Source organism: Cynoglossus semilaevis, chromosome 12 (assembly GCF_000523025.1).
Source record: "Cynoglossus semilaevis isolate Cse_v1.0 chromosome 12, Cse_v1.0, whole genome shotgun sequence".
Classification (NCBI taxonomy): domain Eukaryota; kingdom Metazoa; phylum Chordata; class Actinopteri; order Pleuronectiformes; family Cynoglossidae; genus Cynoglossus; species Cynoglossus semilaevis.
This window is the reverse complement of record NC_024318.1, coordinates 7,097,355-7,115,272: the sequence shown is the minus strand read 5'-3', so window position 1 is coordinate 7,115,272 and position 17,918 is coordinate 7,097,355. Positions and strand designations below refer to the sequence as shown.

Here is a 17,918-nt window from a genome sequence, read left to right as displayed (position 1 = left end):
AACATTTATCTGAACACGATTGCTGCCATTTGACTGGTATTTGAGAGGTTCTGAAGAATATTATTATAAATGTTCAAACTTCTCACCAGATGAACTTCTTCACCCGCTCGTTCCCATGTTTCTGGGCAGATCGCCTTGACGGTTTTAGTCTCCCGCGGCCCTTTAATACACAATTAATTATTTGGATCATTCGATAAGATACTGTATCGTCTAGAAGTTTATTTTAGTTCCAGAAATAGTTGTTCAATGTGGGAGAGATTTTATATTTTGTCCCACTTCCTGATGGGTTGTTGGTGTGGAATTACCTTGTTACCTATCTCTGTATATACCATATTTAGACCAGTGTTTGAACCGTGAATATTTCTGACTTTACAAATAGTTCCAGTAGTGTCTTCAGCAGATGTGGGGACTCAGCCAAGTATTACCTTGCTGCCTTCACTGACATGTACTGTACTAGTCTAGTAGTTTACAGTGTTCTTACTGACTCACTCACTTCATGTTCTGCTGCTGACAGGAATGGTAGAGTGTGTTCTTGTCTTGGATAAACATTTTGATATGTAACAGATAACAGACAACCCTGAGTTCATGAACGCAATTTTTGTATTATTTAAAAAATGGATTGATTGCACTTTTTGTACTATAATAGACCTTGGGTTCTATTATGGACATGAACATACCCTCAGTAGTAGCTGCAGCCCTGTGTATTATTGGAGTAGTATAAGATTTATAATAACAGTTTGCTCACATCATCGCCTCTTTTATCACAATGTGTTTATCTTGGTACGTTGTAAAATTTCAAGTGAATAAGCGATGAAATTACACCTAGACTTTTGAAGATGCCACATCATTTTACTCACATCTCACATCCACCGTTGCCCCGGTTGTTTTATTCCAACCCGATGTTTGACAGCAGCAATTACTGAGGCTGTGTTTACAGTAGGACTTGATGTCAAATATAATGGCCGCAGGAGTGATGTCACGATCACGGGAGGCTGAAAGGACAGGATATTAATTTCCCTTTCTTTTTATTTATGTGGTGTCGCTCTCATAACATGCAAGGAAATCAAAAGTCCTGGTCATTTCATCACTGATGAGTTACGCACTGACAGAAACATTAATCAGAAAGTCCAAATGCGGGTGAAAGGTCAATTGTTTTTTCACTGAAAAAATATAAACTTATTTACTTTTGTTGCAGTACAAAGTAAAAAACTTGCAGTTCATATCAGCTGATGACCTGCTTAAGCTTTATAGTTCTTGAATGTTTAAATGTTCATTTAAATGTTGCTCTTTCAAATTTACAACTTTACAGAAAATTACAAAACTTTACACATTTTTTTCAAATCATAGACTTTTTATTTTTGTTGCTATATCAGAAAAACATTTAAATTTATTTCATTTTCATTTTTATGTCACGTCAAGTGTCTTTAGTGTATTTTGTTACAGTTGTGATTGAAGGATTTATATAAAAACTGACCACTGAATGTTGTTTTGATGTAAAAATAAATATGGGTGGATGTGGAATGTTGCCTAGCAACAGTTGCTGCATGAGGAGGAAGAAGACAGAGAAGTGCTGTGAGGTAAAAGAAGTTTAAAAAAAGTAACGTTTCACAACATTTCAGAATTCCTGTTTTCAGTATTTTCAGAAACATCAGACACATGTGAAGTTGAACAATGTAGGTTCATGAACTTCTCGTGTGTAGCTTAAACGTTAAGTCGCCAGCACTAATTTGTGTTCTTCTGAGAAAAGTATTTTGGGTATAATTAAAAAACTGATCCAATCTGGAAAAAAAACCAAAACATTTTTAATGTTTTAAATTTTCTTTAAAATGTTTTTTTATTATGTACAGCTCTGTAAAAAGTCAGGTTGTTATTTCATGTATTGTGACTTTTTTTCCCCCACCCAATCGTCATGTGACACCACCCAATGTATGGCTGAATATATTTATCAGTGACAGTGTCTTCGGCAGTGCTTTGAAAAGTACTGTCATAAAAGATTCATCTGCGGAGCCACCAGTAGCCCTGGCTGTTCACTTTGAGTTTCTTTTGTGAAGCCCTCGATGCCAAGAGGCTCGCTGCGTGCTGTCTAATTGTGTTGGTGGAGATTTAATGATAGAACACAGGACATCCTAATTAATTGAGACTTGCCAGTCACAGCACAATTATGCAGCAAATGCCGCAGTGCTCCTTGTGAGAAAGTCATTGCATTCGAGACAGAGAGAACATTACTGTCATGGTAGGTGGCGAGATTGTGACGTGATACGGCTCTGTGTTACGTTTGTGGAGGGTGGAAGGGCCATTGTGGGGGGGGGCGGAGGGTTGGTGGAGGGTGTTGGCAACAGATTTGTCCTGACACCTTCTGCTGCTAGTGCACAGTATGTGATCTCTGTTGTTATATTTTCTTGCAGTGACTTTTTTTTTTCAAATTGTATGTTTTAAAATACTTTCTGTGAGGTAAAAATGTAATTTTACAGTAATATTTTTCCTTTAGTGTTGCAGGATCGTTTTACTGTTTGTCTGCTCAAGTATGAGACCCTCGTGTTATATTCTCCGCCTGCCTGGATAATAGATTCTTGACACTGAATCACCAAAAAACTTGCAAATATAAACTCTCTGCTGCCATATGCCTCAGCTTTTGTATAAATCTGAATTGGGATTACAATAGCAAACCATAAAAAAGGGAACAACCACTGTCAGCCTGTCAAAAGTGTGGCACCAGCAACAGGGCAGTGTGTGATGTTTTACTGCCATCTGTTGCCAACATTTTTTATGCAATAATGTCATTTTAATCATCATCCTCCCACCTCCTATATTATCTGAAGGGGACAGTGAGAGAGGCGGGGTCCAAGTAGGATTGTAAAGACAAATACCTAGCATCAGCTTAAACAAATACCTTTGTGTAAAGGTGCTGTGCAGAAAATATTTTGCAGGGTCCCTTAATGTTGCAGGTAATATTTCAGTGGTGAAGCGCAGGAAACTTGCAGTAATTCAGATGCGCCAAATTAGTCACCCGCAGCCAGACATCGTCTAAAAGAAATGACAAATGACCTATGATGAGAACATGAGCTGGATGAACAAAAGACCATCGAATCAGCAACACTGATCACATCCAATGTGTGGTTCTGTGCGAGCAGATAATTATGGGATTATGTTTGTTTACCTCAATTTGGGAATTGGCCATTGCTGTTTCCTGTGAGACCCAGCAGTGGGCGGTGCAATGGCAGCCCAATAAGACATTGTACCGCGCTTTATCTCTGTGAGACGAACCCACGTCCTCTCTTTCTACACATTCACCATTCCCCCCCCCCCCCCCCCCCCCCCCATGTTTGTGTAACCAACTCCATTGTGGTTTTGTGTTTATGTGTTTGCGAGATAGCAGAGGTGATGATGATGTGGCGCTTGGGGCATATTCTGAGCTCGCCGACTACAAGACCAAGTAAAGGAGCCATAGAGTAGTCATCTTTATAAATAGTCGTCTCTGCCTTCGAGCTAGACCAATGTAAATTAGCCTGGTGGAGCATTCAGTGCACATGAGAGTTTATCAAGCAACATCATCCTGTTTGCATAGCGAGCATCCTTCCCGTGTCTCTGAGGGACAGTCTTTTCAACATTAGCCAGCCAAATAAAAATCGACTCACTGAGCAACAAAATATGCCTCAAACACCCTGGGCAACACAATTATCTTGTAAATTGTTATGTTTTTTGGTTGTATTTCATCTTTTTACTTGGACCTGTTATTTGTACGAGATATAAAAAAAAATGTCAGGGCTGGACTGTTTTTTTTTCACTCTCTGAAATGGCTTGCTGATCACACATTGTTATGTAGATTTCTGGAAGGGTGACCTTAGAAATACACTGTACCACCCCTTCCCCCTCTGACTTCCCCCCAGGGTGGTGATTGATGTCTTTTCTGTACCATAGGTTGCTCTTTACACCCTGACTCAGAGATTTGCTTTCATTTGTGTGTAAGTTTGTATGAAAACAGCTCTGGTGATTTTCTTACCTGTAATTAGTCTTACCTGAAGTTGAAGATGAGTTCAGGGGCCTGAGGGAGTCATCGTGGACGGCTGTTTCAAATTAGAAGGAGGGCAGATGCCCTGATTGTTTCCATCTGGCCATTAAAACACACGTTAGAGGGTTTTACCTCATCAACAGAGGAACAATCACGAAGACGGGATGAATTAATTTGGCTGGATCTTATTTGCAAACGGCAGCGTGTTACTCACGGTGTTAAGTTTATGGAATAAAAATGCATCGTGTGGATAGTTGACTCGCTGATTTGTGTTCACGTGTCCAGGGGTAGAACGCCAACAACGCTTTGCATAATGTGCGGCCGCAGTGAAGAAGCTGCAGTTACTGTGGATGTGGTTAGCATAAAGCTGGTGATGAATAGGAGAGTGAGAATCACTTGACTTTGCCAACGCTACGTTGTGACACAAGTAGACCAGCTACTTAACATTATGGCTGCAACATTAATGACTGCTGCAATTGTATATTTCCCCCGGGAGACACGGAGGGTCAAATGATAAAATTGTATTCCTTCTCATTAGGTTTATAACGAACACGGTGTGTGCCCTCATTTTTATTATTAATTAATCCTGCATGACATAATGAGCACTTAGACCGGTCGTAGTGTTTGTGACTGATGGGCTTCTCCCCTATAATTTTTCATAATTATTTTATAATGTGAATAACAATAAATAATAATATAATAATAATGGTAATAATGAAAAGAATAATAATAAGGATAATGCTTATTATTCTTACTATTATTAGTACTGATATTTTTATTATTAGTATAAATATCAAGCTTTAGTTTTGCTTTTTTTCCATAGTACAATTTGTTTTGCTTTTTTTATTTACGATTTCTTCTTTTGTGAATACTACAACTTGGTCACCAAGACGTCCTTGCATCTATAAAACCATATTTCTGTCCTCTTTATTTTCAGCTTTAAACAACATATTTTATTTTCATTCTGTCTCTTGGGTCAGAGCTGCAGCCTTGGATTCAAACGCTCTGTTGCCTCCAACCAAACCACCAGCGCTCCTCATAAAATAGTGCGCAGTGTATACATGATGGTGGGTTTACAGTTTAGTCTCCATTGCCCCATTAGCAGCGCCGATGCTGTGACTTCTTCCTCTGTCTTTTCCATCAGAATATTTTTCATGCTTTGCTGGATTTATTGTGTTTATCAGATGCTGATACTCACCCCCTCTGATACTCACCCCCTCTGCTCTCCCTCCGCAGATACAAGGTGAGGTCATGTGTTATTGAAATAGCAGCAGATAATGGCACAGCTTGGCGTCTGGAGGAGTACGCGTCACATCCCATGTCAGAGGTAACCTCAACTGCAGTAGCAACACTTTACTGGACCTTGTTTTCTGCCTTTGTGATGTTTGCCTATCTAAGATGTTGGAAACATTTTTTCTTTCATTTGCGAGGCGTCGATTCAGCATCCCTGAGTGAACGAGCTGCTTCCCTCACACTTTATTCCAACAGCCTTTAAAACCAGTCCTTTATTCTCTCTCCTTTACATGAATTTCACACTGAGCAAAGTGCTTCATCAGGAGGAGTTTAGCTACAGAGACATGAAATAATGTTGAAAAGAGCGTGAAAATATTTCTGTCATATCAGTTTGGCTCACAGCTCAGTGAGTTTGAAGGCTTTTTTCTCCTTCCATATGAATCTATTGTCGTGTTGTCTTTGAGCGGTAGAAAAACAGTGTTTGTGTGTATTTCAAAGCAAAGTAGATACTGGGTTTTGTTGTGAAATTGAAGGCTGAAGGAACGAGAATGAGAAGTTTGCATTTCAACATACTTTACACGCAGATACATTTGGAATTGCCCTGGCTTTTAGGAGAGATTTAAGGAATTAAATTTCAGCCATGCACTTCAAAATGGATAGCTGAGAGGCTGGAGAGTAAACAGGTCATACTGTACAGTAGAAAGATAGATAGGTAGATATACTTTATTGATCCCAGGCTGACAGTGACAGTCTGAGAGGTTCTAACAGTTCATCAAATGTTCTGCTATATTCAAAGCACAGCTTCAGACTGACCAAATGATGGCGGCATTTGGATAGTAATAGACTTTTATAACAGAACTTTTACACCACACTTTGGGAATCCTAGGTCTGTGCCTAACTGGCCTGCCAGCAGCCCTGATCTGTAGCTCAGGAAATGTCTGATGTCTGGTGCATCGTAAACAGATGAACATTCTTTATGGAATGTCTCCAATGTCTCCAGTACAGCATTTTGAAAGTTTAATACATAAATACTTTTTGTAATTTTTATGATTAAAGCCCAAAAGCTTTATACACTTTATACACTTTATACACTATCGCGGGATCTCGCATGCTTTCGGAATTATCGCGGAATCTGGATCGCCGCGCTCCGCACCACTGCCGTAACGCACCCGGTGGAATATCAGGGTCACGGTATTTTTTTAAAAGCCATTTTCCTGTATTTATTATTGCCTTTAATTAGGTGTAGCGCTGGTGACTGTAACATCATGAGCAGATTAACTGTTTCCTATCAAAGGCAGCGTAGTGCACTATTTTTAGCTAAAAAAAAAAAAAGAAGTTGGTTTATGAATGAGGAACAGCAGCTCCCATTACATTTTGCACCTGTTACATTTGTTTCCAAGATGACACTCTGTAAGCATGTAAGTAGGACTAAGCTACTTCTCACCTGATAATCACAGTCTGGACTTTTTACTCTGGCTCATTAGTTTGATTAACAACACCTATATTTGTTATTAAATTAATAATTTTGTTTTTCCCTTTCAAAGACACAGAGATGGGCCTCAACCTTCCCACAGGCTCAACATGCCTCCACCACCTTGGCTATGATTTATGGTTTTCTAATTTCAGATGCCAAGTTGTTTTTCTTTTTTCTCTTTCTGCTCCTTCTGCGTTTTTATCGTACACTGATTGCCAGTTAAACTTAACCGTCCTTTATGTGAATTTCATTTATCACCAAGATGTAAGTGAATTGGTTTTGATTTTTCTCGAGTGCCAGTAAATTTAACTAAATGCAGGCGAGCGGGCAACATTTGGGCTTTGACTTGGATTCATTAAAATTATATGCAGTAGTAAAAGCAGCAAACTAGCTTAGCTGTTGGCAAAAACATATTGTTACTGCGCTGAGGCGAACACTGCACTATAGTAGTTAAAAATAGAAATGTTCTGCTTGACTCGCTTTCACTTTCTCAACAAATGCTTCTCTGATTGGTTTCAAAGTTTGACAGTTCGCTCCCGAGGATGCCAGAAAATCCAGAGGTGCTTTGAATTTGTTGCTGAGTACATGAGCTGTACTTCAGTTTTTATCCCATTTGTTATTTAAGTGCATTGCACATGCACTATAATTGTAGCATCTACACCGCTGACGTTACATCATGAAAAGACTGTAAAATAGCAACTGGGATAATGAATCATTTGGATTATAACTAGCTTGAACTTCATCAAATCATTTTTCTATATAAACAAATACTTTGCTATAAATATACTACATTTATTTGACTAGAATATTAGCAGCTGGTTAAGCAGCTGGCAAGCTAGCTTAAGCTGTAAACAAATGCATGACAAAAATATTTGTAATTTCAACTAATTTTGTAGTACAAAGGCCAAGTATGTCATTTTGACACTTGACAAAATGTTATTTGTTAAAATTGTGAATGTTTCTTGAATCAGAAGATGCAGTCTCCCGTGAGACTCAGCTAAGCTAACTCTATCTTGCTAGCACATTACAACTCTCCAATTCCAGTTTCTTGAAATATTAGCAGTAAAGATATGGCAAAATTCAGACACCACTTGTACAAATAATATTTAACTGTGTCTCAGTAAGCATGGAGAAATGTGCAGTTCTTTGACAATACAGCTAGAGCCGCTCACTCTGATGCTGCCTCCAAACAAACATCAGAAAACAGTTTTGAGAAAGGCATGAATATTACATCAGTGGATTCCTCCAAATGTACTTTTCTTATAAAGGTGGTAAACACACTTGAAGGCCTCATAAATGCCGTTCCAAAATGCAGCTCTAAAGGTACTGAGCTGTTTTTGCTCACAGATACATTTTTGCCTATTGGAAAAAAAATCTGTTTTATGTAGTCCCACATAGCTCCCTGTGATCCATGTTATTTAAGAGTTCATTTTATGTCATGTCAACATCTTGATTACGTTGACTAACACTCTGAACACCCACGGTGCAGCTGACACCTGAACTCCTCCACTATGGCATACGTTACATCAGAGACAGGTCACAGTCATGTAACTTCTGTGAAGAACATAACTGAGTCACCATTTTTTTCTATTTCTATAAGGTCACTGTTGTTAACCGCCCTGTAGTCTGACTTCTAGACTTAACATAGGACTGATTTATTATTATTTATGTATCTTACCTTCAGGTTGGTAAAAACAAGAAAACCATGTGGAACGTTTATTACAGAAAAAAGCATTATTTACTTATTTTTAAATGTAGGCAAGCTAACCAAAGCTAACTTATTACAAAGCTACTTATTTGTTGTGGCTTCTTGTCAACATTTAAATTATATCGTAATATAATACCGTATTATTAATTAAGTCCAAAAACTAATGTATTACTAAAACTAATGTATATGTAAAAAGTGTGCTTTAATTCATAATTACATTTAACAAATCAGTTTCCCATAAAAAAAGCCCAATTTAGGATTTATAGACAATGATGAGTCAATTTTACAGCCATTACAATATTACACTCAATGAAAATTGGGTGTCAAAATAACGATGATGTTTCAGTTCTATTTATGTTTATGTTAAGCAACAATAATAGCACAGCAGCCTGGGGGGAAATGGTTGTCTAGGTTTCATTTTACTGCAACTTGTGTGAGATTTTCAGCAATTGACATTACTATTCAATTACAGCAGATTGAATGTTCAAAAAAAAAAGTCTGTTCATAACACACTGAAGTTCGAGGTTCAGCACCAGTATCTCAAGGCGATGTTGTGTAATTAAAGCATCATGTGGAGCTCATTTTAAACCTCTTCTCACAACATCATTATTTGACAGATTTTTTTTAACTGCAGCTGTGATAAATGTTGGTTCATCTCTTAGTACAGATTCATCATGCATGGTGTGTATATGAATGTATTATGTAAACCTAGATTGGAAGTAGTAATCAGTATTCATTTGAATAACCCGGAGGGTCACTCACTGCAGCGAGTGAAATATATATAATTCAGTGCTAATGTGACGCGGTCTGCGGTTTTTGATGCAGCTGTACATTGGTACCTCGCACTATTACGCCTAGCTTGTTAAATTGACCGTTACGGTGGAATACGCAGCAAGTTCACAGAATTTATCTACATTAATTCTACCCAATTACCTCGCGCATCAAAGAAAGCGTGCCACACTATTCCACACGTGTTACTTCTCCCTAGTTGTACCCAGACAGGTATTTATATTTGAATTGTAAAGGTCTAAAAGACAGAAGGTTGTATCAGAGGATAAGTGCGTTGGGTTGTGTTCAAACCACGTGAAATAACACTGAACCACATTGTCACATAATAATAATAATAACAGACTTTATCCTTATATTGTGATTATAAAATTCCAGCTTTCAGAAAATAATAATAATAGACTCCCTTAAAATGACAAAACATTGTCTTTTCTGAATTTGGGTTTTGTATTTTAATTATAACCCAGACCCTATAATTAGTGCCATGTCTTTGTGTAGTTCTTTTACATGTGTGGACAATTGTTGGCTTTTTTCACTATAATACTGATCACTCTCTTTTTAATAACTCTTTTTTTTTTAGGCAACGTTTGGTCCTATAATTCTTGGCGATGTGTCATCCCATTGGGAGATGCATGGCAACGGTTCAAGGGGAGCAAAGAGATTCATCGGCTGTATCAGGGAACTTCAGGTCAACTCTAAGGAGATTTACCTGCTGGGTGAGGCGGTGAAAGGGAGGAACATCAAAAACTGCGATCCTCCTGTCTGCCAGCAGCTTCCATGTCGTAATGGAGGAACTTGTGTCAGGTACGCGGTCGCCTTTTCCTCCAATTAAACATTACTTAACTGACTTTGAACTTGAAACCCATGGAGAATAAGAAGCAGGAACCACAATATATTCCTCTTTCTGTAATAGTGAGACGGAAGGAAAAGGATAAAATCTTAAAGGAAAAATAAAACAGCAGGAGCTGTGGGCTAATTATGAATTAGATAGGTTACGGTGTTTGTGTCTGATCACACTCGATATCATTTAGATCAGACACTTTCTCATGCCAGCGTGATCCACTAAAGCAGCAGACTTAGAGCCAGGAAGCATCTATTCAGAACTAACACCCAACCCAATTAGGCAGCCAGTGAAATGGCAGATATGGCAACACCACTGTGTGAAGTTGTGAAGCATATCTTGTCAACAGTGAACAAATGAGTGTGAGCCCGCGGTGTGTGATGAAATGTGAAACCCAATCAGTGGCTCCATATGAAAATTTGTCGACAATTTTTAAAAAAGAAAATGCAGTAAAATCCTGATTCTTAAATTAGTTATTGCACTAAAACCTTTACTTATCAGGCAAAAAATATATAATAAAGTGTGTAGAAAAGTATTGGCTTGAAGTTGACAGGCAACTCTCTCAGTCATGGGCCATGAACAGTCTGGATGATGGTGGATGCTCTTATTTTATCAAGCCCTGACGGCATGTTTTTCTTATCTGTGTTACTTTTTCATTTAACTGATTTAATTGTGTTCAGCTTTGCATAAAAATGTTGAAGTTCAAAACCATAATTGGCCGCTAAATAAGAAAAAATATGTTTTTTTGACTACCAAGAAAGAAAACATTGCCCATCATTGTTTTAAAATAGTAAATAGATCAAAATAATTAATATCGATACTTTTTTGGGCATAATCAATACTATCGATACTTGTACGAGTATTGATATAATGTATCAATATCACGGAATTCAGTCACACATTTGTAAAGTTAAAAAGAGTTAAACCAACATCTAACCAACTTTAAGAAAAACAAAAACACCAAGGTAGGTTTTATATTCAGTCTAACGTCAGGTCCTGTTGTTGCTGCTTTTTTTTTTTCTGTCTGGTTTTTTAAGTTAGACTGATTGAAAGGTAGAGACGATCCCTCAGCCGCAGTCAGTCTCCTGTGCAGGCCCAGATCCATCTTTACCTGCAGCTCATCAGACTGCCATCACGCTCCACTTCCCAACACCGTCCACTTCACATTGAAGTATGCATTAAATACATGGAAATCTCTTACCTCAGATAATCCGTTAAACAGAAAGCCTAAATGTCTTCTTCATTGTGCTAACTCACTATCAATTAACAGCTGCATTTATGGAACAGGAAATGAAAGGGGGCAGTGGGAATATTGGAATATGAATAGCTTTGAAAATACCAATTAAGAGCCTGTGGCAGCGTGGTCACATTGGCCTGTCATGTGTGAAAGAGCGGTCTGGCAATTATCTGTGTGATGAATATGCGTTAATGCAGTGTACTCTTGAACCATGCAGCCCGTGTGGGTCACCTGGAGTTCACAGAGCTCCGTTCAATCTGTTAGTCACCTTGTATCGCTCTACCACAAAGTGGCGTAAGCCCACGGATGGCGGGTTCAGTTGGGGTGATTTCAACACACAGTCCACCTTTTTCATGTGGATTTCTGTTCATTAAAGCGTGTGAAAAAATATCAGTTTTTAAACTGTGCAGGGTTGTGGCCAGTGAATGATAGACGCAGCACGCATCAGGTGTTCAGTTGACACCAATATGAAAAAGCAGGCAATCTGCACCAAAGGACCCTGGGTGTTTTATTCTTTAATGCCAGCTCTGGGATACCTGATATCTTTGCCGTCTATAAACCTCAGCTGCTGGTCGACCAGACCATGTCATTAGACCGGCCGTAAATGCAGCGGATGGAAATGTTAGAGCAGAAATTGTTTTTCTTCAGGCACACGCTGAGATTCGTGCAGCAGCTCCATAATGTCACTGAAAAAAGGTCAGAAAAACCAAATCAGAAATTAATATTTGTCTGTCCAGTCACACGGTGCATGTACACATCGTGTCATCATGGCCTGATTACATGATTACAATGGACCACTAAATAGCCGCTCAGTCCAACTTTCTGTCTGTGAACTGATGCTGAAGACTAATCTTTGCCCCATAAAATTGTATTATTTCAATGGTAGCTGTGGTTTAATCACAGTCAGTCCTGATGAAAGGGGACAAATGAACATCCCTTAGAGTGACCTTTTTTTTTTTTTTTTGTATAAGGTCGATGAGTTTTTGTCTTTTTTTTTTATTTTGTGATTAATCCAAATTAAGGATTTGTTAATATGGAACAATAGTTTTTAAAAATCTGTCAGATTTTACTGTACTGTACATTTTGATGGGGGCTTGAAGAACACAGAGAGTAGCATTTAATACTGTCCTCAACAACAGTACCCAGTAAGTCTCACAATTCATTTAGATCACTGGTTCTCAAACTGTGTTTTGAAACTGCGGGGAAAATTCATATTTTCACATTTAAATTTTATTGAATAAATCTGAAACATACCATCTACATACATCTTTATAAAAAATTATAAACATTTATAAACATACTGTATCTCCTGTGTGGTGGGAGCTAATAGGGAAGGCCTATGCTGCTATATTCTAATGTTGGTCATGACGGTGGTACTCAGAGAGTTCAGCGTTATCTCAGGTGGTACAGAGTAGAAAAAGTTTGAGAACCACTGATTTAGATGACGGACAGACATGAACTGAGCACCAGAGCTGAAGTTAAAACGGCACAAACCTGTGGTGGGATGGAATTATTGGATGTTTAATTTTGAAAGCCCTAGTAATTTTAGTCATTCTTTTTTTTTCTTTACCTTTAAAAACATCAAATAACTGTCATTCAGAGTCACACTCTTGTCTAACTCTCTGAGTAAAGATTGTTCTGCCTGGGTTTAGACATTGGCTCACATTAATTTAAATAAGTCTGGTCCAAATAGATATTTCACTGGAACTAAATGGACCTAAATCACATCCCCAGACAGTTGCTGTTTTAGTTTTCTTCTTCTTTTTTTTCTCATTTCACTGAATGATTGAACCTTATTAAGACATAAGTTTCTTAAAACATTTTCGACTTTCCTTTTCTGCCTGTGGCATCAAGCCCAAAGCTCTCTGGCTCCTAATAAAGATGTAAATCTGTAAAAAAAAATATTTCACGAATGCAAAGTGTCTGGCCGCATTAGACAGGACTTTAAATAACCAGGCGATGCTTAATGGGATAGGTTAGAAATTAGAAATTCCCAGGAAACAAGAATAATGAAAAGAATATGGCCATTAAGTGGACAGACCTACATTTTACTTCAGACCTTATTCATATTCACAGTGTTTTGGGGGCTTTTTGGGTTGTTTTTTTTTTTTTTTAAACAGCTCGTGCTACAGTTGATGGAGCACAGCTATCAGTGGTTTCTGTTCTGGTTGTGTTTGTTGTGTTTTTGTGTGTGTGAGTGTGTGTGTTTTATCAAAGCCAGTCACATTAACTGATGCTGACCGACTTAGATGGAAAACAGTTTTGTTTTGTTTTTTCATTCTCTTTCTTATTCCTCATATTTATTCCAACCTTTCACCATGTAATTACAGTATTACACAGTTCACCAGGCTCCACAAAGGTAATTGCCGATGATCAGAAAACAGCACAAGTCAAACGCTTCCTAACTCAGATCCCAAATTAGAAATGGTGGGAAATAATTATTCTGTCATTATGGAATGACAGGCTGTAAAATAAAGTAATCACAACAGACACCAACATCTGTGGAACACTGTGTTCTGCAGTTTGAAAGATTCTCTTCTTCACCCAGAGGTGAAGTAAATCCTATTGTCTTGTTCATTCCAGCAGCAGACGATGTCACAATACTCCACATAATGGCTGCTGCCTTTTCTGCCCTTTCTTTGTCTCTCATTCCTTTTTTTGTCTCCACCATAGTTCAAGCTGTGTGTGTGTGTGCGTTTGCATTTATGTGTGTGTCTTCTCTGTGCAGTTACGTCTTCATTTTTGTATAAGGAATAATATTGCCATATTATTTGATGCTATTAGAGCTATTAAACATTTTAACTGATTGATCAGAGAGCAACTGTGGATTAATCATAATTAATTGTGATCGATCATTTCGTCTCTATTTCTGACTGGAATTAATTGTATTTATTTATTTTATTCAATTTGATCTAATGGAGTTGGTTTAGCATAAGCTGAGAAACTGACCGTGTGCTGCCCACTGTTCACTTTGGTGATGGGTTAAAAGCAGAGGTTAGATTTCGTTGGGTGCAGTGTCACAATGACAAGTAGTTCACTTTCCTTCATTTCCACTTCTTTTGTCCATAGTCAGAAGTTGTAGAGTGGAAAATCTGAAAAAGGTACAATGGCAACATATGAATATACTTTTGAGTGGTTTGATTTGTTTTGGGGTTTTTTTTGCCTGGCACACTGTGTTCTAGGTCAGTCTGTGGAAATATTGTCTGATCCCCAGAGAAAAAGTTCCCTCATGCCGCCTTTGTGTGGAGGCTTTATTTCAAGTGTCATCCAAAGTATTTTCTTTTTTTGTGGCAGTGTTTTTCAAAAGGCTGTGAAGGAGACTTAAAAGATGCCACATCTTCTTCAGCATCATAAATACTGTCTGCCACGGAGGCCGAGGTCAGGGAGAAATTGAACAGTTGTCAGCTCAAACAGGTGCTTGAGTGAATCTGATGAATTCAGTGTACGAATCGTCAATGTTTGTTGCATGTAATGTTGGAAATGAATGGGAATATAACGTATATTACAATGTCAAGTTTGTTGGTCAACCTTACTCTCCTTGACAGTCAAGTAAAAAACAATGAGAACTTTTGAAGCTATTTTTTCTCTGATCCTGTGAAACCTCAAGCCATTTGTGGGGTAACTGTCAATTATCTTATTTGATGTGCTTTTTATTTCCTTTTCCTCAACAAATGACCTTGAGATGTGTATACATTACCACCTTCCTACACGTCCCATATGGTCTAGCGATCAGGATTCCTGGTTCTCACCAAGGTTGGTCTGGCTCCAACTCCCACTATCGGAACACAGTCAGTCGACGGGATAAACACAGATAGTGTTTTTGAGTCCAATTCCAAACTTTTTAATTAAAAAATACATATATTTTTTATGACACACAATTTTTTATATATTTTACCTGTCAAAATATCCAAGGCTGAGTGTTAGATTTAAATACAAAATTGTTAAATGTCTTAAGTTGGTAATGCTGGTGAGTATTTTACCAGCTTTCCCAAGTTGAAAAAGTAAAGTTTTTAACATTTATTTAATAATAAATTGAAAACTAATCTCAAGAAATAAAAAAATCCCACCATCTGGATCAGATGTAGAACATGACATCATCAGTGTTAGTGATGACAGAGGATGAAGTGGACTAAATACTCCCAGAGAACTGCAGACTGTGGGGCAACAGAGCTTCATATTTGCATACAAACAAGCGCTAGAAAAGAGGTTTTTCTGGAAGATTTGAGAGACATTTGTCACAGAGCTCATTGTTCTGGGTGACGTCTGTATCATAGGCCTTCCACTCTATTATTTATGATTTTTATCTGCTATTCATTAGATTAAAAATGTAGTTCCCCCATAATTTATACTCAGTGAGCGAGTGTGCTGTGGCACTGCAGCCTCTGAATGGCATGAAATATGGCGGGTGGCAACTTAATTCATTTGCAGTTAACATATTCAAATTAGTCCGCAAACATAACTGCAATTTAGTCATCAAAGTGATTGCCTCAGGAAAATTAGAACAACCTTTTGTCACCCCCACATATCAACTTTTTTGATTAGGCCGATTAAAACCCCGAGTGTTTTTTCGACACGCTTCTTCCTTTCATCTATTTACACCTCACCTGTTTTTTTTTCAAACAGATACCATACACACAGTCCACCTGTCATTCAACAATTTTAGTCAGGCAATTATGCATACACTCAATTAAAAAAAACAAACATTTAATGTTCCTAAATGTGGATAAAATTATAGCTGTGCAGTCCTATTTTCTTTTAAATGCTATAATTTTATGTACGCTAAATAACATAGAATTAAGGCAACATTTAATTTAAACCACATCAAGACAAAGGTAATAAAAACAAAATTCAAGTGCATTAACCTTTTTTCTTTGACATATGTCAAAGCCATTGTTTGTCGCTGGTGCCGGCAATTACAGAGTGAACTGACTTCAACAGATCTGAGAAGAACTGCTGTACTGCAGCTGTAGGAAGTGTTACTCTCCAGGTCACGTTTTCTGCTGCTTTGTTTTATTCCTCTGTATAACGAGGTATTAGAGGCGCCCCCTGTCCAACCAAACTCACATTATCTTTGTTTAAGTTCAAAAGATATGAAAAACTACACAAACAAACAAACTATTACTTCAACCACAGCCAGCCGACCCAACAGCGTTTGTATCTTCCGGATTCCCTGAAGCTATCTTCATGTATTATTAAATCATATTCTCTTCCTCTGGTTGAGGAATAAATACATATTTATTTTAATGTATAGACCAGGTTATTAGTCATTTCCAGGCAGTAACCCCATGTAGGGATACTTGGTGCTGCAGTCGTAGACTAGGATATGTTCACACACTCCTGACATTAGAGTGGAATTACAGAGAAAGTCAAGAGAGAAAAACAAAAGTTTTAAAAAGCTTTAGTATGTTTTCTATTCTGTTCATTTCAATCAAAGACTGAAATAAGAGTAACAGAATTTTTCTGTTGTTGGATTAAAAAATACATCAGATCCAAAAATGTTGCAAAATGGTAAAAAAAAATTGAAAACTAAAAAGGTAGCTTACATTTTTTTCATAACTGTTCAATTGTTTTCTGACATTTAAGGACAGTGACGTCAAGTACATTTTAAAAAATTAGATAACCTTTAAAAATCACGTCAGGGCTGAAAATAGACACTATTGCCACACCAGTGTTGTGCAGAAAATATCAGAACAGGTAAAAAAAAAGTACTTTTCTCCAGAACTACATTTAGAAAAAAAAGTGTTTTATTATCATCATCCTTTTAAATCTAGGTTTAAATTGTTGCCACCCTTCACTTGCTCGTAAAGCAATTGATTTTTACTGGGAGATATTTACGATCCTTACAAAGCAGTGACAACACAAAGGGACAAATTAGAGGCACTTAAAGCACCGAAACATGGAAAATCCAGCAGGAGTTACCGACTGTAATATTTTATTCATCGAATGATAATGTCTGTTTAGTGCATGACAGTTTCCATGCGTGACTGTTACTGTGTCGTTGGTCACAGTCGGCAGAAGCAGTCTGTCACCGGTGCCATGAAATATCTGCAGATATTAACATGTTACAAGACGGTTAGCTGGAAATTTCACTGCATTACGGCATCAATAAAATCCTCTTTAACAATGCTCAACACTGGTGACAGAGTGTAATGTAAATATTTCATTTTCAAGCAGCCAGTATTTCAAGGAGCAAAATAACATCCTGCAGTGCCGCTGCTCTAAACACATTATTAATTTATCGATGTGGAGCCCTGCCAACGCTTCCTCCTTCAGATATCATACCTTTCAAAGTTACACACATCTGAAAGCTTTTTATAAAGTCTGAATTGAGGGGTGCTTTGAACAATTTTGAACCCCTCTCTTTCCTGCCAAGAGGAAGCACATGTGAGCTAGAGAGGCAACATTGGAAACCGTGTAACTATTTCTGGTTTTGGTATGTTCGCTGACACACTGTTCATCATTGCACTTTCTACTCTTATTCCTTTGCATGTTTCTATTTTCCTCCAGCACTGACTCTCTCTATTATTCATCCAAATGGTCTGGTTTCAGCAGATGTTTTCCTCCAGGTTGCTGGGAACATTTACCCTTAACATGTTTTCAAGTCTCTCATGCATTACAGGGCACGATGTC

At 37.8% G+C, this 17,918-nt stretch overlaps 1 protein-coding gene across 1 annotated transcript in view; it reads left to right on the top strand.

Annotated features, from left to right (window-relative positions):
• The window catches only part of eys (eyes shut homolog), a 130,186-nt gene that overhangs the window by 99,795 nt on the left and 12,473 nt on the right, over positions 1 to 17,918 (top strand). The window contains 2 exon segments of the mRNA XM_025060947.1: positions 5,246 to 5,336; positions 9,791 to 10,014. Coding sequence (XP_024916715.1) covers positions 5,246 to 5,336; positions 9,791 to 10,014 — 315 coding nt within the window.